Source organism: Pongo abelii, chromosome 1, assembly GCF_028885655.2.
Source record: "Pongo abelii isolate AG06213 chromosome 1, NHGRI_mPonAbe1-v2.0_pri, whole genome shotgun sequence".
In the NCBI taxonomy this organism is placed as follows: domain Eukaryota; kingdom Metazoa; phylum Chordata; class Mammalia; order Primates; family Hominidae; genus Pongo; species Pongo abelii.
Genome location: NC_071985.2, coordinates 200,525,584 through 200,552,716, shown reverse-complemented (window position 1 = coordinate 200,552,716; position 27,133 = coordinate 200,525,584). Strand labels below are relative to the sequence as shown.

Sequence of the window (27,133 nt, the reverse complement as noted above, 5' to 3'; positions counted from 1 at the left end):
TACAAATTTTAACATATTTTATTGATTTAGGGGCCAAACAAGGCAGCATTTGGTCAGTTAAGAAAGGCACCTCATTGAAAATAATACATCACAGTGCTGTTGAGTGATCTCAGTCACAGGATTTGAGAATGGAAAGGACAATCTTTGGATGACATAGCTTAGGACACTTGCTCATTTATTTAAAAGAGTCCCTTCACACACTGCAGATAAAAGAAGGCAAGAGCATAGGATTGTGGCACGTGCTGGGTAGCTGTGAGAGGTTACTCATGAGAGTAGGTAGCCTAGTAAATTAGTGGTAAGTCAGGGGAAGGGAATCAGCCTCCCTTTCCATTTCATTCCCTTCCCCCTCCCCTTGATTCCAGTTTGCTTGATTTGTTGAGCCACCATCCCTATGAATACACCTTACATCTCTTTCAAATGTGGAGATGGTTTTTTGATCTTACAGTGTGTGGAACAAGGGTCAGTAATCAAAGCCTCCCTGTTCCAAGCTATAGACAGACAGGACAACAATTTGATTTCCTGTACTCTTGGTCTGGAACCCATGGGGTTCTGAGATAAAAGCTGAGGTCTTAGAGCACTGGCTTTAAAAATATTTTCACCAGTCCAGAGTAAATGAAAACCCGATTCCTTAGAAATAATATTGTGTCTCTCTATTTCTACCCCCACCCTCCAAGCATGGTGTTTTTTAAAAAATTAATTTTTCCCTTATACTTTAAAAACTCTCACCTATGTATAAAAGAAACTGCCACACTACAATAACACTGCTGTTGTTCCAAGTATTCCTCTGAGCCCCTCACCAGCCCTCCCTCACCATCCTCACCCTGACCACCCTTCCCTTCTGCCCAGCACCTAAGAGCAGGGATCACGCCGCGGGGTGATGAGCAGTGTTGCAGTCTCGCCTGGCCTTCTGATACTAGGCTGAAATAGAGAGGAAACAAGAGAGAACAAAATGGGTTTTTAAAAACCAAGCACATATCAGAGGAGGCTGGCATGTAAGCCCCAGCAACCAAATGCATTAAACACTGGACATTTCTCTGACAGGTAAAAGCAGAACCTGCTGAGGCTGAGGAACTCTGGAACTAAATGAAGCAAAAACAGAATCCTAACCATACTGAGAAGGGTATATGCATTCCCTATGAATCTTCTAGTTCTTATGGGCAGCCCAAATATTACTTGTACATGTTGTATGCACACGTGAATCTATGTGGATGGATGACAAATATTTGGGCAAGGATCATGCACATTCAATTAGCAAACATTCAGGGACCTCAACATTGAGGCCAAGTGCTTACAATTGTCCCTAGTTAAAGGGGAGCTGATTCTAAGATTCATGATGCCACTGTCACCCAGAGAAGAATTGCAGACCAGGCACACATAGCTGAGTTTTTGTTTCACTCCTCTTCCTTGCCCATTCCCAGAAGTCATGTGCTTCCCAGAAACACACAAAGCCAGACTGAGTTTCCATTAAGAGTGGGTGGAGTTGGTTTAGAGCCAGGAAAACAAGGCAGGACAGAGGCAGCAGACACTCACTTGAACCAGGCAAAGAGGGAAGCAAGGTGGCCAGGTACTCATGCCCAGTTGCCATGTGGACGGCAGATAAGACCTCTGGTAGTCTCACAGACGGCAGGAGAGCTCAGGTCAGGAGGCTGGGCACTTTAGAGTCCACTGAATCGAGTCAGCAGCAGATTATGCTGAGGCTGGCGATATTATTTACTGGATCTGCCACTGACTTTCTAATGGTTTTTCCAGAGGCTGCTGTTTTTGTGGTCCTTCATAGCAGTCTGTTACTTCATCCGTTTGCCACAAATCAAACCAGAGACCAAAAGACATAGCAGGGACCTTAGAAAATACTTAATAGTTGGGAAGCTAAGGTTATGAATAAAAGCTGGTAACTGTCACAGGTGGTCTTATTTCTGGGTGATCTTTTCTTGGGGAAGTCCATGGCTATAGCCATCATAAAATTAGGGGTGAAGGGTTGGATCTAGAAGGGAGAGGGTTTGGGCTTAAAAAGAACATATCTGATTTCAGTTTTATGTTCTGGAGAGAGACTGGGTTTGAATAAATACTGATCAAAATGAATCCAAGAATAGATCACACACTGTTTTGTTCACACTTCGAAACACAGGCAAACATTAAAAATAAAAGCAAATAAACCTACCCTGGTCTCTTTTTGGGGAAGTAGATTTGACTGCTCTCAGATGATCAGCCTGGATGTTCAGAAGACAATCTGAATTCAAAAGGACCTTTCACCTGGTTTAATTCTCTGGCAACAATTCAGTTTTCAAACCCAATTCCCAAATAATCGCTATTTTCAGCATCATGATGCAGATCACAAAAATATTCCAATTTGGCCTTGCTCTTTTTATGACGATATCCTCTCCCAGTAATTTCTGTAACCTGTAACATAAGTGCCTTTTTCCTTCCACCTAGGGGGAAAAAATTAATGATCCCTGTTCACACACTGACTCATGTGGGTTTTCATTATGGGTTAGAAAACAAAATGGAATTCTCTGTCCATAATGTGCCATCAGGAACTGTGACCCTGCCTGACTTCACACGATCCTGGACTTCTAATCAGCTGCTGGAAATGGAAGAAATACTATGAGGTTCTGGAATTGCGGTCCCTGGAAGATTACCTGGGTTAGTTCATTTTGGTCAAAAAATAAAATCAAAAGTATGGTTAAAGAAATAAATAGCTGGGCTGGGTGTAGTGGCTCACATCTGTGATCCTGGCATTTCAGGAGGCCAAGGTAGGTGGATTGCTTAAGCCTAGGAGTTCAAGACCAGCCTGGGCAACTTGGCGAAACCCTGTCTCTACAAAAAATACAAAAATCAGCCAGGTGTTGTGGCATGCACCTGTAGTCCCAGCTGCTCAGGAGGCTGAGGTGGGAGAATTGCTTAAGCCCCAGGAGGCAGAGGTTGCCGTGAGCCAAGATCGCGCCACTGCACTCCAGCCAGGGTGGCAGAGCGAAACCTTGTCTCAAAACAACAACAAAAAAGAAGTAAACAGCTGGTAAAGCAACCTAACCTAAAACTTACAAAGTAGGAGAGTGAACACATATGTACATGCACACACACACACAACACACATACACACAGATGAGATGAGAGTAGCACACACGCCAAAGATACATCAAGCAAGTGCTTTTTTAATCAATACATCAAATGATATTTTTGCTAGCCTGAGGAAGCTTCTCTTTGCCTGTCCTATCATTCCTACCCATTCCCTCACAGGGATAGGAAGAAGAAATTCCTTCTTGGACCCAACATTAGATAAACATAACCAAGTCTTTACATGTGGCTTTGGAGAAGGCTGCTAGGATGCTTGCGAAGACGACATCAGGGGTCTGGGATGCATCGATGGCAGAGTGGATCCCCCGTTTCCTGTAGTACTCTATGAGTGGGGTGGTTTGAGTGTGGTAGGCTTGCAGGCGGATTTTCAAGGCCTTTTCATTATCATCTGATCGACGGATCAAGGGTTCCCCGGTGATCTGAGAACAGGAAGACAGCAATGAAAGGCTGGGACTGTTAGCAAGGTTTTCTTATTCCATGCCAGATGCAGATTTGAGATGGGACCACTCTACCCAGGATGCTGTCTGTTTCCAAAGCCCATCAGAGACAAAGACAGGCAATCCAGACCCTCTCCAATGAAGAACTTTGCTACTCCCAGGAGCAGAGCAGCTGGTGAACAGAAGTCAGAGAGTTTGTCAGAAACACCAACTGTGAGGAAAGGGGCTCATGAGGGGAAGATAGGCAATGACTTTCTCATCTTTGTGCTCAGGCGATTCAGCTTCCAAGATAAATGCTTCTAGGGTCAAAAGTAAGGAAGTCAAAAAGGCCCCTAAGACCCGGAGAATACATCAAAATCAAAGATACATTAGCAATTGTAATCTTAGTTGCTTAAATATTGAGCGCATTTACTAGAGTGTCACCCATCAACACTCTAAAAGTGGCAAGTAAAATAAGAACTTTGAATGGTAGAATTAGCAACTTTGCAAAATGTGACTAAGTTGCCATAACGGCTCTGGAACCTGTATTTATAGAACCTAAATGACCTGATGAACTTGTTTCATAGGACAAAGGTAAACCCAGGACATTCTTACTGTTGCCTGCATGCTTTAAAACAGACCATATAGACTCTTTATGGCAAATGGTGCAGTGACCATGTATGAAACCCCAGGACACAGTACAGCAGCAATAACTATAAAAAGAGAATATTTTTCTGGAGGACTGGTCATCAAACTTCTCTTCAGTGCCACACTCTCCCCACTCTCCAATTGTAGGCTTTTAAGAAAACTTCTCCTGATTAGCTGATCACTTAGGTGGCCACGATGCCAGAAAGGGGCTGCTCTTGACAGAAGACAGGTACAATCTGGGCACTGCAAAAAGCTAGCACCACTGGTAGCAACCTTGAGGTCAAGCAATAAACCACCTGAGGAGACACTGAATAGATCTGACACAGGCCATGTGATTTACTTGATAGTGTTATTTTTCATGACTAAATTAGTAATATTGGTAGAAATAAAAGGAAGATGGAAAGAATAAAGGAAAAAGAAAACAGTGAAGAAAGGGGAAGGAAAGAAAAGGAAATTTTTTGTCCTGAGTTTACATACGTCATCTTTCATGGGCTCTTTTGGAGGGTTGAACTCCTCGTGGTAGGAACGGCCACTCTTGGGGTGAATCAGCCTGAAAGACAGCAAATGAATATGAGTTAGGTTAACTGACGGTACGCGCCTGCACTCCACTCTAGGGGACTCCAGAATGACAAGCCGAGATAGGGACACTGGATGCAAGGACCCAGCACCCAGCAGAAAATCCAGCTAAATAACTGGGCTTCCAGGAGAGCTTATGCCAGCGGCAGAGTATATTTCCTATTTTGACCAAACATTATTATGAGTATCTGGCTGAAGAGCAAACTGCTGGCATAACTACCTAATTCAGGACTTGAGAGAAGGAACTCTGGTGCTGGTCTCACACAGCCATCCATTCTGTTCACCCATTTACTCAACAAACATTAATAAGTATTCCATTCAAGCCTTAAGCTGAATTCAGAAGCTACAAAGCAATGAGTAATGATCCCTGCTCACAAGTAGTGCTTAGTGGGAGAGACAAATGTGGAAATAAATAACAAATGTGATAATCCTTTAACAGAGATTTGTACAAAGTGCTATGGGGGACAGAGGACAAAGAAATGAACTCTATTTTCTAACCTAGTTTGGTTACAAAACCAGGAAGGTACTAACAGGAAAAATAATTCCCATGGATGCAAACACTGCCAGATAATGGAACACATCTTTTCAATCACACAGATAAAAGATAGCCTAACCCTTATGGAGCAATATTCAAGTAATCGGGAAAAATGACTTATTAAACAAGTTATGGAACATAGAGCTCAACAACAGGCATTTATTTGGCACTGAATGTATAGCGGGCAGCTGCATCTGTGCTGAGTCCCCACAGGCAACAAGGCCATGCTCCTGACTGGGAATGGCCACACCACAGGAGCCTAGAAACTTAAGGAAAGGAGGCAGGACAAGCTCTGCTCAGCAGCCAGGCCTTGCTTCACTTCTGTGGTTTCTCAATTCTCTGCCAACCAAGTGTTTGTTTGCTTATTTAACTAATGGTTGCTTTTCTCATGAAGGTCTATTAGACTAGAGCTCCCTAATATTTTTCACCATTTGGCAGTTATAGCAATATTTGGGCTGGGCCCAGCAGCTTATGCCTGTGATCCCAACACTTTGGGAGGCTGAGGTGGGCAGATCACCTGAGGTCCAGAGTTCGAGACCAGCCTGACCAACGTGGCGAAACCCCATTTCTACTAAAAATATGAAAAATTTAGCTGGGTGGCGGGCACCTGTAATCCCAGCTACTTGGGAGGCTGAGGCAGGAGGATCGCTTGAACCTGGGGGTGGAGGTTGCAGTGAACCGAGATCATACCACTGCCCTCCAGCCTGAGTGACAGAGCAAGACTCTGTCTCAAAAAAATAAAATAAATAAAAATTATATTCAATTCTATTTAGACTATTGAAGTAGCACCTCTGTAAAATGTGCTACTTTCTTTTTTGTTAATCACAGCATATTTTGGGGGACAAGATGGTCCATTTATGGCATAAAGTGGCACTGGGTTATGGGCAGGAGGGAGGTGACAGTACAGAAAATAAGCTACAGAGTCATCCCTTGGTATCCATGGGGGGATTGGTTCCAGGAGCCCCCTCTGTGGATATCAAAATCCATAGATGCTCAAGTCCCTGATATAAAATGGTACAGCATTTCCATATAACCTATGCATATCCTCCTGTGTACTTTATTTTTATTTTATTTTTGAGACAGAGTCTCGCTCTGTCACCCAGGTTGGAATACAGTGGCGCGGTCTCTGCTCACTGCAAGCTCTGCCTCCCGGGTTCACGTCATTCTCCTGCCTCAGCCTCCCAAGTAGCTGGGACTACAGGCGCCCACCACCAAGCCTGGCTAATTTTTTGTATATTTAGTAGAGACGGGGTTTCACCATGTTAGCCAGGATGGTCTCGATCTCCTGACCTCGTGATCCACCCACCCCAGACTTCCAAAGTGCTGGGATTACAGGTGTGAGCCACTGCACCTGGTCTATTTATTTTATTTTTTGAGACATGGTCTTGCTCTGTTGTCCAGGCTGGAGTGCAATGGCAATGACCATAGTTCACTGTAACCACAAACTACTGGGCTCAAGTGACCCTCCCGCCTCAGCCTCTGGAGTAGCTGACTACAAGCACGCGCCACCATGCCTGGTTAATTCTTTTATTTTATTTAATTAATTAATTTTATTTTATTATTATTTTTTGAGACAGAGTCTCATTCTGTTGCCTAGGCTGGAGTGCAGTGTCATGGTCTCGGCTCACTGCAACCTCTGCCTCCCGGGTTCAAGCAATTCTCCTGCCTCAGCCTCCTGAGTAGCTGGGATTACAGGTGCCTGCCACCACGCCCGGCTAATCTTTTGTATTTTTAGTAGAGACGGGGTTTCACCATGTTGGCCAGGCTGGTCTCGAACTCCTGACCTCGTGATCCACCCACCTCGGCCTCCCAAAGTGTTATAGGATTACAGGTGTGAGACACCGTGCCCGATCTAATTTTTTTATTTTTTGTAGAGATGAGGTCTCACTATGTTGCCCAGGCTGGTTGTCTTGCATACTTTAAATCATCTCTAGATTATTTATACCTAATACAATGTAAATGCCATGTAAAGAATCGATGTACTGAATTTTAAAATTTGTATTATTTTTTATTTTCTTCAGCTTTCCTGGGTTATATTTATTGGTGGTTTTGTTCTGAATATTTTTAATCCACAAATGCTTGAATCTGTGGATGAGGGAACCATAGATATGGAAGGCCAACTGGACAGAGGAGTAAAGGTTCCTGTGACTGCAGTCATGTACTGTGAGGTTGCACCTTCCATTATTTCAGTGCCTGGAAGGATTCCTCTGATGCATTCATTCAGAAACGGCATCCACTGGGAGACCCAGGGAGAGGAGAGAGCAAGCTGCTGGGCTCAGCAGCAGCAACTTTGGGAGGGGCTAGGGGCATGAGATAACGGACCAGGATATTTTTTTACCTTCTAGAGAGCACAGGGCACATAGCAGCCAGGCTGCAACAAATATGACTCCCACACACTGCTCTTTTGCCATTCACAAATACTACTTTTTAAAACAATACAAGGCTCATTCCATAGAAGGTAAATGAAAGAAACCCCACTCTCCAAGTTCTCAAAATGGGACTGGTCTCAAGTACCAACCAAAATAGCTCCATGAGCCACTGAGCCTGGCTTGGAGGTACCATCAGGACTGGGAATCTACAATCACTGCTACCGGTGAGTGTGATACTTTATTTTTATTTTTTTGAGATAGGGTTTTGCTTTGTCACCCAGGCTGGAGTCCAGTGGCCTAATCACGGCTCAGTGCAGCCTCGACCTCCCTAGCTCAAGCAGTCCTCCCACCTCAGCCTCCCAAGTAGCTGGGACCACCACCACAGGTGCACACTACCACACTTGGCTAACTTTTTTTTTGCTTTACAGTAGAGATGAGGTCTTGCTATGTTGCTCAAGCTGGTCTGAAACTCCCAGCCTCAAGTAATCCTCCTGTTCAGGTCCCTACCAAATGCTGGGATCACAGGCATGAACCACTGTGCCCAACATTCAGTGTGACACTTTAAACACTTGTTTTCTCATCCACAAAACTGGGATGGTACCAGGTATTAAGATAATACCGGGGAGCCAACTGGTAGGATAATTAGGATTTGAGAGAGCCAATATTGAATAAGTTAAAAACAAAAACTACAACCACCAACTATTCATATTCAAGAAACAGAACAATGACTCAAAATTACTAGAAGTCAGGTCAGAGCTAATTCAGAAGATTGTTACAATGGGTCCATATCATTTCAGACTTGAAAAAGATCCTGTGTGAGGTCCGGGGTGCATTCCCCAGCATCTTCAAACAGCTGACATCTGTGTCCAACCTGGGCAACAGAGTGAGACTCTGTCTTAAAAACAACAACAACAAAAACAAAAAAACAGAAAAAGAAAAAGAAAAAGATCCGTATTAAACTGACTAGTTCCTGCCTCATTTTCTTCTAACCATCAACATTTTGGACTAGGAGGCAGAAAGCAGGCTTCCAGGGCTAACCCTGCCACTCATCTGCTGGGTAAACTTGGAAAAACACCTTCAGCAGTGACATGCTCTGTGAGGAAGGGGGTCCTTCTCTCTGTGAGGGAGGAAGTCACACTAACCACCTACTTCCAAATGGAGGGACTGAATCTTCTCTGTTTCACCCTTTACAGCAATACTGCTGTTTGTTCTTCAGAATCTCTCTGTTCTCTCCCACCCAACCTCAGTTAGAAATCTCCATCACATCATGTGGATCATAAACAGGCTCCTAGATGGTATCCTTATCTGTTTCTCCTTGCCCTAATTTACCTTGTACACCAGGACCAAACTAATGTTCTTAGAATACTGTTTTTGCCACAACACCCAGTGGCTCAAGAATCTCTCATGAGTCCTGAACTCTGTCAAGTCTACCCTCTTTGGTTTGGCAGATCTCCCCAGTAAAGCTCTTCTCAACAGCAGTCCTTCTACCTTCCTGCCCCCAGACCACTGGGCAGACATGTCTGCTACTAGCCTCAGTGAAAGCCCAACCCATACTCATTCCGGCTTCTCCTCCCTTCTGGGAAAGGCTCACTGAAATACTCTTCATCGAGGAAGAGTTTAATGTTATCTCTATCCTAGGCAGCCTTTCTTCCCTGTCCCCAGGCTTTCTTCTTGGACTTCCTACTACACTGAACAGCCCAAGTTTCATATATGACTCTCTGAGGTCAGAGATGGGCATTACTATATGGTTATCCTAGAGCCTCTCGTGGTCCTCTGCTCCCAGGGTCTAGTACTATGCTATGCAGGAGGCAGGTACTCAGGAAGCTGGGCCCATAGAATCAAAGGTCTCCAGTATCACCCGGTTCTGCTAATACGTGCTTAGTGCCTCAGAGACCCCAGGCCTGGTGATGTCTTTACTGTTAACCCTACTGCTTCTTGACCTACATCAACTTTGTCTACTCTGTGCCCAGTGGGGATACAAAGAAACAGAAGTTCCTGCATTAAAGGAGCCTATGGAATAGCCGGAGACATGTAACCTGGACATTTGAAAAGAAAATGAATATAAGGTAGAGCCCACTGTATTTCATATCGCTTTCCAGGATAATAGTGCTAACCCTGTACTTTCTATTCACATGTTTGTCTCTCTTCTTGAAGGTATGGACTACAAACACATGGAAAAGATGTTCAACCTCATTAGGAAATCAAAGTAATAATGTCTGAAATAAGAAAACATTTTTTCCCTAATCCAAAAATTTACATGCATTATGATGGCCATAGTATCATTTTAACAGTGCCTATCTGGAAGAAACACAAACGTACAACAATAAGGAAATAAGTAAACAATGGTTTACCTACTGTGAAATATCACACAGCAATTAAAAGTAATGGTCATGGATGTCTGGTTCAAGATGGTTGGCTGACCACTTTCCTGAGACACCATTAAAATGATAAAGACATAAAAAAGCTACAACCCACAATAAAGAAGGGAATGGAGGGTCCATTTGCAGCTGAAAACTTCTGTTATACTTCTGGAAGGCACAAAGCAGATGGCAGTGATTAGTGAAATAGGGTAGAGAAAACTGTAGCCTAAAGCAGTGTTGGTCTGTCAGAACAAACGTGTCCAGAAGCAGAGGCATTTCTGTGTTCAATGCTATTACAGAGAAACAAACGTTAAAACACACACACACACACACACACACACACAAAGTGGCTGTACTATGAGCAAATTCTTCCTCCATTTTCTAAACTTTGTACAGATGGTTATATTATTTTTATAATTAATAAAAAGTCTACAGCAAAGTATGGCAACTCCAGCTGAAATCAGATTTAAGGAGCACTAAAATGGAGGAGATACACATGTAAAGAAATTAACATTTCTTAAGCACCTAATACAGGCAAGGCTTTGAACTATGCATTTTATGTTACCTAACAAGCGAAATAGCTTCTCAAAGCAGGTTATCAACCCGCTTCTACATATGAGGAAACAGCCTCAGAGAGGTTAAGAAATGTGCCTAGGGTCACAGTTAAAAAGTGACAAGAGGCCAGGCACAGTGGCTCACGCCTGTAATCCCAGCACTTTGGGAGGCCAAGGCGGGTGGATCGCTTGAGGTCAGAAGTTTGAGACCAGCATGGCCAACATGGTGTAGCCCTGTCTCTACTAAAACTACAAAAATTAGCCGGGCGTGGTGGTGCATGCCTGTAGTCCCAGTTACTCGGGAGGCTGAGACAGGAGAATTACTTTAACCGGGGAGGCAGAGGTTTCAGTGAGCCAAGATTGCGCCACTGCACTCCAGCCTGGGTGACAGAGTGAGACTCTGTCTCAAAAAAAAGCAACAAGAGCCAGGCACAGTGGCTCAAGCGTGTAATCCTAGCACTTTGGGAGGCCGAGGCAGGTGGATCACTTGAGGTCAGTTCAAAACCAGCCGGGCCAACATGGTGAAACTCTGTCTCTACTATACAAAAAAATTAGCTAGCCCTGGTGGCAGACACCTATAATCCCAGCTACTTGGGAGGTTGAGGTAGGAGAATTGTTTGAACCCAGGAGGTGGAGGTAGCAGTGAGCCGAGACTGCGCCACTGCACTCCAGCCTCGGCGACAGAGTTAGACTCCCACCTAAAAAAAAAAAAAAGTGACAAGAATGAGATGCTGTCTGACTTCAAATCCCTCGCTCTTCTTTCCATATCCCTATCCCATTTCACCACTTCAGTGGATGTCACCATATAAAATCAATCCATGTTGAAATGGCACTAAGCTTCATGGCCAGGATTAGGCAAGAGGAATTCTCAGAGTTTGAGAAAGCTCTGAGAAGCATGAAAAGGCACCTTCAAGGGACAAATACCTTCCTGTGATTCTTCGGATCAGCAGAGAGTCTGGGATGCTGAATTCAATCACAGAATCAAGCTTCTCTTTCCTCTTCTCCATGAGGTCATCGAGCTGTAAAAGAATGTGTGGCCCACCTAAGCTACCAGAGCTTAGTTAGACCCATCTCCTTCAAAGGAATTAAGAAAGACAAAGGACAAGAGTTTGGTCTCATGCAGTAGTAATATAAAAACTAAGCTACCCACCATTTCTGCCTGCCTCACAGTCCGAGGGAAGCCATCCAGAAGAAAACCATTTTTGCACAAGGGGGTCTCCAAATTCTTCTCAATGAGCTCCACTACCATTTCATCACTCACCTGGAAGTTAGGAACAAAATAGCCTTGGTTAAATCCATTACCTAGGTGACTGACATTAGCCCAACTCCACAGCCAAAAGTTTATGTATATAACCTTATTACTAAACAGCAAGTTTTCTTGGACCCAAAGAAGCAAAAATAAGAGCAAATGTGAAATGGCTCCATTTGGAAGATCCAGTTTCATAATTTTATCTCTGTGGTTGCCAAATACACACTCTCGTCTCTTGAAATTCCCCTGTATCCCAAAAATCTGGGTGAGGGAAGACAGATTCCATTACTTGTTACTTCACCAGGAGAGCTTTGTATCTTAGGTCCTGAAGGTTCCTCCTGCCACTAGAGTCGAGAGTCCAAACTGTCAGATAACAGCTTATCAGCAATCAGTGATCCTCAAGGCACAGGAAATGTGAGGACAAATGGCTGAGAGACCACCTGAGAGAGTGCCAGGAGAGAATGGGGTTGACCAAAACACAGGCATCAGCTTTCCCTGTTCCACAGCTGTCATTAGGCTAACAGTAACGTGACTGATGTTTGTACTTGGTTACACACCTGGGCCATCGTGGACATGAGGAAACAGAGAAGTTCACTGAATTGGGAAGATTGGGTCAGAACCAAGGAACTGAAGAGCCAAACCAACACTCTTCCCTCACTTTTTTTTGAGACAGTCTCATTCTGTTGCCCAGGCTGGAGTACAGTGGCACAATCTCCCCTCACTGCAACCTCCGCCTTCCAGGTTCAGGTGATTCGCGTGCCTCAGCCTCCCAAACAGCTGGGACTACAGGCGCACACGACCATGCCCAGCTAATTTTTTGTATTTTTAATAGACGGGGTTTCACCATGTTGGCCAGGCTGGTCTTGAACTGGTGACCTCAAGTGATCTGCCTGTCTCAGCCTCCCAAAGTGTTAGTATTACAGGAGTGAGCCACCATGTCCAGCCCTAAGCCAATATTCTTCTGAGTCTCTCTAAAACCCCAATAAGGACTTCTCCCAGTTTTCAGAAACTGGTTTTTCTCTTGGGCTGTTATAGAAAGAAAAGTCTCCAGCCTGTAGTGAAGCCTGCTCATCTTGGCAGCTAATGCTCTTATTTCTTGGTGCTAACTGTGAACTTGGGGACAAAGTACACACTCTGTAACTAAGTGAAGGTTGGAGATAAGCAATCTCATTGCCACATCTCAATTTTTTCTTAGTACAGAGTCTTCTGTCAAGACTCAAAGTCCAAAATATCTAGCTTTCTGGTTTGACTCAGAGATTCAATTACATGAAGGGAAAACTAGATAGAAATGGGCAGGCAGGTGGGCAGGCAGAGGTATCATTTGATAGAGCTACAGAATCTCAAAGCCTAACAGAAGGTAACTTGAGGATTAAAGCAAAGCCCAGCTCCTTCCCCAACCAACATTCTAAGATAAAAAAAGACCAGAAGACCAAGCACAAAATGACTTCTGAAGGTGATTCTCAGAGGCCAAGTTCCAGAATAACTCAGTTATAATTAATCTAGCAATCTTTGATTAGTGCCAGAAAATAATAGATCGTATTTGTCCAATCAGGTCAACTGGCCTAAAGAAGGAGAAAATGTGGCTGGGCATGGCAGCTCACACCTATAATCCCAGCACTTAGAGAGGCTGGGGCAGGAGGACTGCTCCTGGGTTTAGCTCAGTTCAAAACCAGTGTGGGCAACACAGTGAGACCCCATCTCTACAACAACAATAACAACAACAACAACAAAAGTAGCAGGGCATGGTGATGTGTGCCTGTAATCCTAGCTACTCATCAGGCCGAAGTGGGAGGATCACTTGAGCCCAGGAGGTCAAGGCTGTAGTGAGCCATGATTGCGCCACTGCACACCAGCCTGGGTCTCAGAACAAAAAAAAGAGAGAAAATGCAATTATAGTCCCCAAATAAGAAGGATTACCTTTGTCACAACTGCGAAGTAATTGCTTTGTTACAGAAACAGAACACAGAGCCATAAAGCAGGTTAAAAAACACTTCTGTGACTTCCTAAATCCTCTCTTGAATACATCTCTGAGTTCTGGCCTAGGGACAGCAGTTTCATTTCTGGCTCTAAAATTTGGGTATATAACAAAACACATCAGCACAGAAAAACTTCAGGAATACTATGAATGAGTGCCATAAATTCAGAACAAACAAAATAACTTGCACTCTAAAAAGTCTTATAAGGCCAAGCGCGGTGGCTCACGCCTGTAATCCCAGCACTTTGGGAGGCCAAGGAGGGTGGATCGCCTGAGGTTAGGAGTTTGAGACCAGCCTGGCCAACATGGTGAAACCCCGTCTCTACTAAAAATATAAAAATTAGCCAGGCGTGGTGGCAGGTGCCTGTAATCCTAGCTACTCGGGAGGCTGACGTACAAGAATCGCTTGAACCCAGGAGGCGGAGGTTGCAGTGAGCCAAGATTGTGCCACTGCACTCCAGCCTGGGTGACAGAGTGAGACTTTGTCAAAAAAAAAAAAAAATTTCCTATAATCTGCCAGTTTGTTAAAACACCCTCTAGCACATGGTTGTTCAACAGAATTTTGTTTGATGATGGAAAGTTCTGTATCAGTGTTGGCTGGTAAATACTTGACATATGGCTAGTACAAATGAGGAAATGATTTTTACATTAATTAAATTTAAATTAATCTAAATAGCCACCTGTGGCTGGTGGCTACCATATTGGACAGTGCAGATCTAGATTCTGAGGAATATCAACACTCATTAGTACCACCAAACCTACCAGTTTCCCAGCATCCATAGTTGCCTTCAGCTTTTTTCCTAGCTCTGAGCCAGAAGCCACCATGGCCCTCAGCATGTCCCCAGTAGCCAAATGGCAGACACAGAAGTTTTCAGCCAATCTGGGTGCCTATGGAGAGGAAGATAAAAACCAAGATTCAGTTACATTACAGGCTGTGGAGTCAGACTGCCTAGGTGTGAAGCTGGCTCTGCCACTTACTGGCTATGTAAACTTGGGCAAATGCCTACTTCCTTACCTGTAATGGGGATAAAAGTACCTTATATTACATTCTAACATACAGTAATTATAGGGTTATGGTAAGAATTACATGAAATAATATATGTAAAGCACTTAAAACAGTACAACTAGCACACAGGAAGCAGTCATAAATATTAGTTATTATCACTATTTCCACTCAACACACTAGTGACACATAAGTTTCAGTTTCCCCATTATAAGTAGGAAGACTTTCTGGGCATGGTGGCTCACGCCTGTAACCCCAACACTTTGGGAGGCTGAGATGGGTGGATCACAAGGTCGAAGTTCGAGACCAGCCTGACCAACGTGGGGAAACCCCGTCTCTACTAAAAATACAAAAATTAGCTGGGTGTGGTGGCGCTCGCCTGGAATTGCAGCTACTCAGGAGGCTGAGGTAGGAGAATTATTTGAATCTGGTAGGTAGGGGCTGCAGTGAGCCGAGATTGCACCACAGCACTCCAGCTCCAGCCTGGGTGACAGTGAGACTTCGTCTCAAAAAAAAAGAGAATAAAAATAGTACCAACACTTCACATGGTTGCTGCGAGGTTTAAATGAGATCATGTATATAATGGACTTGGTACAACGCCTGGCACATAACATGTGCTGAATAAACATTTGCCAAAGGGATGAATGTACAATTGTCTTGTACTACAGCTACTGGGTCAGGGAGGCAACTAGGAGCAGTTTGCCCCCAGGCAGAACTGGGTTTTCCTCCTTCCCTGTCACTAAGTAGCTGTATTATGGTGGCCACCTCACTTTTCAGTTTCCTTATCTGTTTAAAATGAAGGCAAAAAAGGCTCCATCTCAGAAGGTAGCTGTGAGGATTAGCTGAGATATATACAAAGAGCAATTGGCAAATAATAAGCATTTACATACTAGTTTTAGGAGACATTATAGTGTTTTGGTCAAGAGCACAGGCTTGAGAGTTAAACTGCCTGGTTTGCAGACTCCAGGTCCACTAACCATTACGTAAAATTGACTTAAGAAGTCACTTCACCTTTCTAGGTTTCAAATTTCCTCTAAGTAAAATGGAGATGGTAATAGTATCTATATCACTGGGTTGATGAGAAGATTATATAGAATTCAGTATATGCAGGCCCTGGCATATAGTAAGCGCTCAGTGGGCACTGGCTGTTACCATAACCCCTGTCCTAATGCTATATTCATTCATACAAAAAGAAAACATTTACTAATGCCTTTCCCAAGAACCCTGTCGGGAGCCTGGGAAACAGATGAATAAAAGGCATAGACTATGTACTTAAAGAGCTCATATTTGGTGAATTATATATGAGAATGCAGAATTAGAACAGGAAGAGACCCTAGACAGCTCAACACTGGCTTTGCAGTGGGAAAAAAAGAATGCAGAATTTATAAGGAATATAATCAGTTCAAGGAGCTCAATCTTAGCTTTTTCCGTTTAATTGTTTTATAAACTAAGTAGGTTTAGATCCTGATTCCAACAAATCAGTTCACTGGGAGTTTTCTTTTCTTTTTTTTTTTGTTTTGAGACAGAGTCTCACTCTATCACCCAGGCTGGAGTGCAGTGGCACGATCACGGCTCATTGCAGCCACGAACTCCCTGGGCTCAGGTGATTCTCCTCCCTCAGCCTCCCAGTAGCTGGGATTGCAGGCACACGCCACATGCCTGGCTAATTTTTATATAATTGGGAGTTTTCTTAGGTGCATGCTCAGGTGCACACAATAAAAGGTACATAGATAGGGCTGGTTTGTAATTAATGGACCAATTCAGTTAAAGCAAAGAAATGACTTCATAGCAAAATGGAATCTAGTGAGAAGGCATTAAAAACTGTACTTGGCCGGGTGCAGTGGCTCACGCCTGTAATCCCAGCACTTTGGGAGGCCAAGGCGGGTGGATCACAAAGTCAGGAGATTGAGACCATCCTGGCCAACATGGTGAAACCCCGTCTCTACTAAAATACAAAAAAATTAGCTGGGCATGGTGGCGCATGCCTGTAGTCCCAGCTACTCGGGAGGCTGAGGCAGGGGAATTGCTTGAACCCAGGAGTTGGAGGTTGCAGTGAGCTGAGATTGCGCCATTGCACTCCAGCCTGGAGACAGAGCAAGACTCCATCTCACAAAAAACAAAAAACCAAAAAAACAGCAACAAAAAAACCTCTGTACTCTGGGTCAGGTGCAGTGGCTCACACCTGTAATCTCAGCACTTTGGGAGGCCGAGGCCGGTGGATCACCTGAGGTCAGGAGTTCAAGACTAGCCTGGCCAACATGGTGAAACCCCATCTCTACTAAAAATACAAAAATTAGCTGGGCGTGCTGGCATGTGCCTGTAATCCCAGCTATTTGGGAGGCTGAGGCAAGAGAATTGCTTGAACCCAGGAGGTGGAGGTTGCAGCGAGCCGAGATCTAGCCCGGGCAAAGAAGCAAGACTACGTCTCAAACAAACAAACAAAAAAACCCAAAAAACCAAAATTCTGTACTTTGCAAAACCAGTGAATGTCAGGAGCCCTGACAATGAAAAACCAGGCTGGCACTGTGGCCATACATCCAGAGAGTGCTTTCTGCCAATCTTTTTCATTGCTGTTGAAATTAACCTGGGTAAACAATTTGGAGGTCAGGCTTGCTCAAGTGGAAAGGCTGACCAAAACACCACAGGGAAGAGCTGTTAGCACAGAACCTGTTCTATTTTTATCACTCCCAAACTGCAGGACTCTTATGCGCTGTTCCAGGTGATTGGATTCTACAGCTAGATGAAAGAACACACACCAATAGGGAAGAAAACTAATTCCTGGCTGGGTACGGTGGCTCACGCCTGTAATCCCAGAACTGTGGGAGGCCAAGGCGGGTGGATCACAAGCTCAGGAGTTCAAGACTTCAAGACCAGCCTGGCCAAGATGGTGAAACCCCGTCTCTATTAAAAATACAAAAATTAGCCGGGCGTGGCGGTGGGTGCTTGTAATCCCAGCTACTCAGGAGACTGTGGCAGAGAACTGCTTGAACCTGCAAGGTGGAGGTTGCAGTGAGCTGAGATCGCGCCACTGTACTCCAGCCTGGGTGACAGAGCAAGACTCTGTCTCAAAAAAAAAAAAAAAGAAAAGAAAACGAATTCCTTCATTTCCTGCTGGCTGCCTGGGAGTCAATGTGGTAGGCTGTAAAGAGCACGTATAGGTTTTGAAGTCAGACAGATTTACACTTGATTCCTAGCTAAGGCACTCAGTAGCTGTGTGATCTTGGGCTAAGCACTTAACTTCTCAGAGTGTCAGTTTCCTCATCAGTTTAGTGGGGATAATGACTACTTCACAGGGTTCTTATGAGGATAAATGAAATAAAGTACCAAAACATCAGACACGCAGCAGGCATTCAATCAATAAAAGGCTTCCTTCCATGGTCTTTCTTCTTTGCATTACTCTTTATTTATAGGCTGCAGAAACCTAATGAAATAACTTTATTATAGTCCCCTCACACTTCAAACTTATGCTTTAGAGCAGCCATTCGCAGACTCTAAATCACTGGAGGAATGCTGTTAAAATGCAAATTGCGGCTTGGTGCGGTGGCTCATGCCTGTAATCCCAGCACTCTAGGAGGCCGAAGCAGGCGGATCATCTGAGGTCGGGAGTTCAAGACCAGCATGACCAAATGGAGAAACCCCATCTCTACTGAAAATACAAAATTAGCTGGGCGTGGTGGCACATGCCTATAATCCCAGTCACTAGGGAGACAGAGGCAGAAGAATCGCTTAAACCTGGGAGGCGGAGGTTGTGGTGAGCTGAGATAAAGATCATGCCATTACACTCCAGCCTGGGCAACAAGAGTGAAACTCCATCTCAAGAAAAAAAAAAAAAAAATGCAGATTCTAGTTCAATAGGGTAAGGCCTAAGTACCTGCATTTTAAGCAAGCTTCCCGGCCTGGATGAGTGGCTGGGCTCTAAACTACACTTTGAAGAGCAGGGGTCTGAAGCCCACACTCAGTCATAGTCTGTTGCTGTCAGTCAAAAACTGTTGCTGAGCCCAAGAAACAGGCTCATTACCTCTATGAAAACTCTGTGTGGGGTGGAGGACTCTGGGGTAATTAATGGGAATGCTAAAACCACTAGAGAGACAGCACGGTGGGCTGAGCAGTTCTCAAATTTCAGTGTATTATCAATCATCTAGGGCATTTCCTAGGCCCACCTTTAAAGTTTATGATTGAGTGGCTCTCAAGCAGCACCTCAGGTTCTGATGGATACAGTTTGTGAAGCCCTGATGTAGTGGCAGAGACTGGGTTTTGTAGTGGTACAGATCTGGGTTAGGAAACGGGCTCTACCGTTTATTCACTGTGTCATCCTGAACGAATTACATTACCTTTTCTAAGGTCTCGTTTTCTTTATCCATAGAACAGAAAACAGTGTCTATCTGCTGAACTGTTGTGGGGATTTAATAAGATTACGTATGCAAAGACATCCAGCATAGGGCCTGACAACTAGGAAATAAAGGGAAACTATCGGTCCTAGAGATTTGGTTTAATCCCAAATTCACCAGTCTTCTCATCTTCTTCTTATGTTTTTTTAGAAATGAGGTCTTGCTATGTTGCCCAGGGTGGAGCACAGTGGCTTCACAAGTGTTAGCCCACTACACATTGGCATGGGAATTTTGGCCTGCTCTTTTTCTGACCTGGGCCAATTCACCTCTCCTTAGGCAACCTAGTGGTCTCCTCCTGCTCCTGGGAGGTCACCATATTGATGTTGAACTTTTTTTTTTTTTTTTTGAGATAGGGTCTCACTCTATTGCCCAGGCTGGAGTGCAGTGACATGTTCATAGTTCACTGTGGCCTCAAACTCCTGGGCTCAAGCAATCTTCCTGCGTTAGTCTCCCAGGTAGCTGAGACTACAGGCATGCAGTACCATGCCCGGCTAATTACTGTATTTTTTGTAGAGATGGGGTTTCGTCATGTTGCCCAGGCTGGTCTCCAACTCCTGAGCTCAAGCGAGCTGCCTGCCTCAGCCTCCCAAAGTGCTGGAATTATAGGCGCAAGCCACCGTGCCTGGCCTGATGCTGAATTTAGTGCAGACACCTGATGAGCAGAGCACACTACAGCCCCAAACTCCTGTGCCCAAGCAATCCTCCCACCACAGCTTCCGGAGTAGTTGGGACTATGGGCGCATATCACTATACCTGGCACAATCACCTTTGTGCCTCCAGTCTTTGTCACTCCTGCTGTCAATGTTCCTACACATGCAGCTAGAATCATATCTCAAAACACTGTTGGATATGCTACCTACCCTCCAAAACGTACACATTCCGAAGCCTTCAACATCTCTGTGGTACAATAGGGGAAGAGTCCAAATATCTTAGCCTGGCACTCAGTTGCCCTCCACAATCAACTTCTAAAACCTGCCCAGCCCTCCCAACTTACTTCCACAAGTGCCCTGTGTTTACATCCTGCACCACTGCAGACAAACTGCTCTTATGCATGGTTCCCAAATACGCAGCATAAATGCCTCTCCAAGGACTTCAACACAAGCTCCTCACTCCACAGGAATGCCCTCTTTGCTCCAATATTGGTCTGAGCCTTTTCTGTAGCACACTTCTGAGTACATTTCTCCCATCAAAAGCCTAACTGGGCTGGAAGCAGTGGCTCACATCTGTAATCCCAGCACTTTGGGAGGATCACTTGAGGCCAAAAGTTTGAGACCAGTCCGGGCAACACAGCAAGACCCCATTTCTACATTTTTTTTTTTTTAATTAGCTGGGCATGGTGGCAGGTACTTGTAGTCCAGCTACTTAGGAGGCTGAGGTGGGAGGACCATTTGAGCCCAGGAGTTCGAGGCTTCAATGAACTATGACCGTGCCATTGCACTCCAGCCTAAGTGACAGAATGAGACCCTGTCTCCTAAAACAAAAACACCTCCCCAACTACCCCTTCTTCCCCTAAGGATTCGTATTAACATCAGCTAACTTTGAGCATCTGCATCATGCCAAGCAGTTTTCCATGCATTGTTTTACGGTACTTAGTATGTATAATACATAATAAACCCATGAGGTAGGAACTATTTTTAACTGCATTTTACAGATGAAACTCAGGGGCTAAATTGCCCAAGATCACAGAGCTAGTAAAAGAACTGGCAACAGGCCAGATTACCAAGCCCTAGCTCTTAGCCATGACACTATAAGGCTTTAAGACAAACAACCCACAGAGCCTTAGTGGCTATCCTCCTGGAAGGGAGCACAAGGAGGATTTCAAAGTGCTGGCAATATTCTGTTTCCTGATAATGGGTGTAAGCTACACAAATCTGTTCACATTGTAAAATAAATCAAGCTGTTCACTTTTTCTAGGTATCTTATAGCTTAAGTTTTTTTTTTTTAATCACAGAAATCTGTGTTTGCATTTCAGCTGTCTCTTAACTTACTGAGGAAATCATTACCAACCTCACTGGGTGGATAGGAGGATGAATAGGAGAACTTCAGCAAATTGTAGTTCTTGTTCTATCCCTGAACTAACCCAACATTCATTCATCTGATGCTTCCCACGTGGCACCCTGCACTTGTATGTATTTTTCCATTCATATTCATTTCTGCCTCTTCATCTAGATTACACAGCAACAATGTAAAATAATGACTACTCAAGAGTCAGACAGACATGAGTTCAAATCCTACCTTTGCTACTTACTACATGTGTGTCCTGGGGCAAGATAAAGCCTCTGAGCCTCAGTTTCTCTGTTAGTAAAAAGGACCTATCTCCTAGTGTTATAGGATTAAATCAGATGATGCATGTAAAATCTTTAGCTTGGGGGTCTGTCACATAACTGAGCAATGGGTGACTATGTTGTAATTATTACACCCTCCTGACATGCATAGGGTAGGAGAAAAATCTAACCTGGGGCAGTAGATAGCAGCAGAAAGAGCAGGAGCTTTGGAGTCATTCAGATGCAAGCTCTGTAAATTACTTGCTATGTAGCCTAGAGAACAAGCCATTCAAACTTCAGTTTCTCCAACTGTAAAAGGGGAAATAAGAGTGTGGGTCTCAGAGATGTTGCAAGTATCACTGCAATGACATAACTGATGCATCTGACCCATAAGACTGCCTAAGCGTGCCTGGCCTCGAAGAATTGGGCATAAGTTTGACACATGGAAGAAACGAGGAGGGGTTGGCAAAAAAACCAAGAAACATACCTTTGGTTTTGACCACACCGAAGGAGCATCCAACCCCAAAAGGGAGGCAAGGAAATAAAGTTATTTAAATAAAATAACAAACCCAGGTATTAGAGATGTTTTAAAACATTACATTGATGCAAAAGCGAGCAGTTTTGAAATATTTAACTACTTTGGTTAAAAGTGAGGAGTTTTAAAAGGAAACATTATTTCAGTCATGCAATATAAAGCACATAAAATACTGAGTTACGCAGGTATAACAAAGTATAGCAGGAAGAAAACAAACATTACTGAGCAGGCACTAGGCACTAACCCCAGGTTAGGGATTTTACATGTAAGATTGCAAACATCTGCCAATGAGAGCCAAGCAGGCAATGCAACTGTATGAAATGAGTCAAATGTAAGCAACAGGCAGTGAAGAGGACCGTGCAGGGGACAGGAAGACACACAGACCATCCAAAGCAGCAATGCCACACAACTGCAAGCGACTGCTGCTACACTGGAATGGAGGCATCACTGCCAGGTCTTCTGGTTTCTCAAGAGAAACTTGAGCTCTGGATTTTTAAGAGAAATTGCATAACCGAAAACGCTCTGTGGTCAACTTACTATTTTGAAAGCTGACAAAGAGAATAAATCAAGCATTTATCCTGACTTTTCTATACCAACCATATCACGGGGTAACGAAACAGTAAATGAGGGGAAGTTTCTCTTTATAGAAATATTTCAACTAATAAATGACCAGGGAACGACATAATTAGAATACCACCATTTCACCATCCATAACGAATTACTGAACCTAGACACTGAACAGCATGACTATAAACACCACAGAGACAAGCAAATACCATGTGCCTCCTCAGGGAGAGCACAGCACCCACCACCTGTGAAGTAGTTGGGCCAAAAAATTGAACCTGAATTGAATTAAGTATATACCACCAATTTACAGGAAATAGGGCAGAGGAAGATGTTAAGTACATCAGAGGAATACAACTGAAAATTCCCAGAGAGTGGTATAATACTCCCAGGAAAAATAATCCAATTTCTGGGGCCGGGCGTGATGGCTCACGCCTATAATCCCAGCACTTTGAGAGGCTAAGGTGGGCGGATCATGAAGTCAGGAAATCGAGACCATCCTGGCTAACACGGTGAAACCCCGTCTCTACTAAAGACACAAAAAATTAGCCGGGTGTGGTGGCAGGCACCTGTAGTCTCAGCTACTCGGGAGGCTGAGGCAGGAGAATGGCATGAACCCGGGAAGCGGAGCTTGCAGTGAGCCAAGATCACACCACTGCACTCCAGCCTGGGCAACAGAGCGAGACTCTGTCTCAAAAAGAAAAAAAAAAAATCCAATTTCTTCGTCAAAACCACAAGAAAAAAAGAGAAGGGGAACTTATAAATTAAAAGAAAGGATGGGCACAGTGGCACACGCCTGTAGTCCCAGCTACTTGGGTGGCTGAGGGAGGAGCCTGGTAGTTCAAGACCAGCCTGAACAACATGGCAGGACCCCCATCTTTAAAACACTAGAAAAGTTAGCCAGGCATGGTGGCATGCACCTGTAATCCCAGCTATTCAGGAAGCTGAGGTGGGAGGATTGAGGCTGCCGTGAGCTATGATTGGGCTACTATACTCCAGCCTGGGCAACCGAGCAAGACCTTGTCTGTAAAAAAATAAATAAATAAAAGAAAGTTAAAATTATCACATTGGTAACACAAAAGAAAATTTGAATAAAAATTGTTGATTTTTTAAAGGATACTATGCTTATGTTTTTAAAAATTATCTTTTAGCAATACATACTAATATTATTTACAAATGAAATGTTACGATACCTGGGAGGTGCTTTATAATAATTTGTAAAGGGAGAATGGCTGGAGAAGCGATGGCCACCAGTTAATGGTTGGGGCTGGGTAAGGGCTCATTATACCATCCTGTCTTCTTTTGTGTATTCAAAGTTCTTCATAATAAAAAGTTAAGGTGTATGGGATGTGTCTGCAGGCTAAATGTTATTGTAGGCTACGATCTGCAAACTCTGATTTAAAATCTTTTTTTTTTTTTGAGACAAAGTCTCACTCTGTTGCCCAGGCTGGAGTGCAATGGTGAGATCCCAGCTCACTACAAACTCTGCCTCCAAGGCTCAAGTGATCCTCCCACCTCAGCCTCCTGAATAGCTGGGACTACAGGCATGCACCACCACGCCTGGCTAATTTTTGCATTTTTTTGTAGAGATGGGGTTTCGCCATGTTGCCCAGGCTTGAACTTTTTTTTAAACTCCACAAAAATACATACAACCACCAGTATTCCTATTGTTCCAACTCTGGAAAGTGTACAGAGGTTAAATGACTTGTGTAAATCTTATCCTTTCAACTCCCAGCTCTAATCACATCTCCTCTATTTCTACAAAGCCTTCTCTGACCAACTCTGACCATCATGCACCCTTATCAATCAACTCATTAGCATAATGTTCTTCTAAACTTCCTGAATAAATCATGTCTTACACTGAAACACATCCAAGTTGAAGGAGGGGAAGGGAGATGTGTTACTAAGATAAAAGGGAGTCAAAATTTATTGAGTACCTACTATATAACAGGCTGTCATCTAGGTTGTGGGTGCTTGATACACACACACACACACACACACACACACATATATATCATAATCTTCCAGTATCACTGTGAATGTTTAGTTGATGAGGGCAAGAACTTTATCAGTCTTGCCCAATGCTTTCTATCCCCAATGTTAGGTGCTCATGAAATGTTGAATGAGCAAGGTAGGTATTATCCCCATTTTTCAGGTAAGAACACTGAGGCTCAGAAGTTACATAGCTTGCTAAATTATAAAACCCTTGTCCCAGTACTATACTAGTATAGGTTGTCCGTTCCATAATTACTGAAATTTTTAACTTCAATATGAGTTAAGAAAAAAATCTCAGGGCATAGTGGCTTGTGCCTATAATCCCTGCACTTTGGGAGGCCAAGGCAGGAGGATCACCTGTGTCCAGGAGTTCAAGACCAGCCTGGGCAACATAGCAAGACCCTGTCTCTACAAAAAATTGTTTAAAAATTAGCTGGGCATGGTGGCATGTGCCTGTACTCCCACACCACTGCGCTCCAACCTGGGCAATAGAGTGAGACCCTGTCTCAAAAAAAAGAAAAAGAAAAAGAAAAACAATGAAGCACTTGAGCTACTCTGTTTATACTTGATCACTCACAGCAAAAGTCTGCAGAGTCTAAGATTAAACCTCCCTAAGCTGCAGACTACCCAATAAATGAGTGTGGCAGCAACAGGAAAGAGATGTCAACAACGCTGAGGATAAAGGATAAAGGGATCAGGTACAGGTAAGCTCCAAATAAGAATCATCTCAGTCTGTGGAGAGAAAAGAAAGTTGTCTTTTCTGACCTAGTGCCCAGGTCACAGGAATGAATGGAGTGTTCCAGAACTTCTTTCCTTATCACCCACATTAATCTGTGACATTCATCCACTTCCACTAACCCCATCAAGGGCCAAGTAATGTGCTAGGTGCCACAAGGGGTACCAAGAATGAGTAAGATGGTCTGTTTGCCAAGATTTTTAAAACTTGGCAAGTGCTAGGAAGAGAAAAGCGGGCACAGGGCAGTCCTCAGATTCCCTTTCATTTGGGAGCTCAGACTTCCCTCTTTGGAGCCTAACAACAGGCAAGAGCCAGAGGCTTAGGGCCCCAGGGGCAATGCCAGACCCCAAGCAAGAAGGGGACATCAATAATCCAACCTGTGGGCTTCCAAATCCGAAATGAGATCATCGATCCCAACCCTAATCTATGGCCCCATTATGTCCCAGATCCCAAGTGAGGCCCCTGTTGCCTGCTAGGGCAGATGGTAACTTCAGACTCTAACTCCATGGCTCCTGAGGTCTCAGGCTCATGAAACTCATTTCACTAATTTGGGAAAGCCACCTGACCTTTCTGGGCCTGTTTTTTAACCTGTTGATTGATAAAGTTAAAATTTCAAGTTCCCTATAAACAACAACAATAACAAACAACAACAAAATAAAAAAAGGAAAAAATAAATAAAAACCAAAGGGAAGGAAGATATAAACCAACAAAAATAATAAAAGCAAAATAAAAAAATTCAAGTTCCTTTTCATCTAAAATCATTTGAGTCATCCCAAGCTGCTTAGCCTTCAGTAGCCTCAGGTCCCAACTCCAAGCCAGGTCCCATGAGCACTCCCAACCCTTATTGTGGACACTACTCAAAGTTTGCGACTCATGGCTCTTCAGGCTATAAACCAGTTCTACACATTCACCCCCAACTTTCAAACAGGGAGAGCCTTAGGTTTCCTCCCATCTCAATTCAACTGGCTCACAAAGCACATGTCAGCTCTCACTCTGCCCCACGTGTTGGAGATGCTCCTTCTCCCCTCCCCCTAAGTCATAAATCATTATCAAAATCTCCCGACCTCCAGTGCCTGGAATGTAACCCTGATTCTGGACAATTCACCTCCAATTCGCAGGAAACCTGGGCCATAAAGCTAATTGCCTCCATTCAGCCTGTAATCCAGATGCCTCGGCCCAGGGCTCACTCTACCCCTCAAACCTTTCCAGTCTCTAGACCCTTAGTGGAATTAATCAGCCCTCACATTCCCTAACCCAACACTTCAACACTGAATCCCTCGGGCACTCCAATCCTAACTCAAACTGCCCCGACCTCCAATTTGGACCCTCCCCGAAATGCCCCACCAGAACCGAGACCCCAGCCAGCGTTCCCCGCAGGCCTTAGTCCCCGGCCCGCTCCGGGCAGGTCCAGGGCTTCTAGATCTCCGGCCGCCTTGACCTTGGAGTTCAGCAGGCTCCGCCGCCAAGCCCAGTCCTGCCGCTCACCTGGGTGCCTTTACCGGCCCCGGGAGGCCCCAGCAGCACGGCCCGGATGCCTTTAGGATACTCGGGTTCTGCCGCTGGCACGCTGGGAGCCATGTCCGCCGAAGTCTCTCACTGCCACCAGTTCGCACACCTCACAGGTCCAGTGCTTCCCAGGTCAACGCACGCACGCCTCGCACGTCCCACTCGCCGCTCACACTGGCCCAGCGCCGCGTCCGTCAGCCCGTTCCGCCCGCCCCTGAGCACGACGGACACTTCACCTTACCAACTGCACGGCGATACTGAGGAAGTTTGCTTTTGATTGGACGGAATTGGTGCGGGATAAGGAAGGGGCGGGCCAGCATGGACTAAGGGCGGCGGGTGTGCGGAGTGGGCGGGAAAACACGAAGGAGGACGGGAGGTCAGGCGGGAA

General features: G+C 44.5%; 1 protein-coding gene across 6 annotated transcripts; it reads right to left on the bottom strand.

Moving 5' to 3' along the window:
- On the bottom strand, nt 1-27,133 carry AK2 (adenylate kinase 2). Of its 6 annotated transcripts, none has more exons than XR_010137053.1 (8): nt 26,725-26,862; nt 21,601-21,718; nt 14,517-14,642; nt 11,681-11,791; nt 11,455-11,549; nt 4,614-4,686; nt 2,159-3,491; nt 1-918 (listed from the first exon to the last, which is right to left on the bottom strand). XR_010137053.1 is itself a non-coding variant. In XM_054531391.2 (8 exons), the coding sequence occupies exons 1-7, from the start codon at nt 26,815-26,817 to the stop codon at nt 2,203-2,205; spliced, it is 699 nt and encodes a 232-aa protein (XP_054387366.1). In that variant the 5' UTR covers nt 26,818-26,899; the 3' UTR covers nt 1-918; nt 2,159-2,202.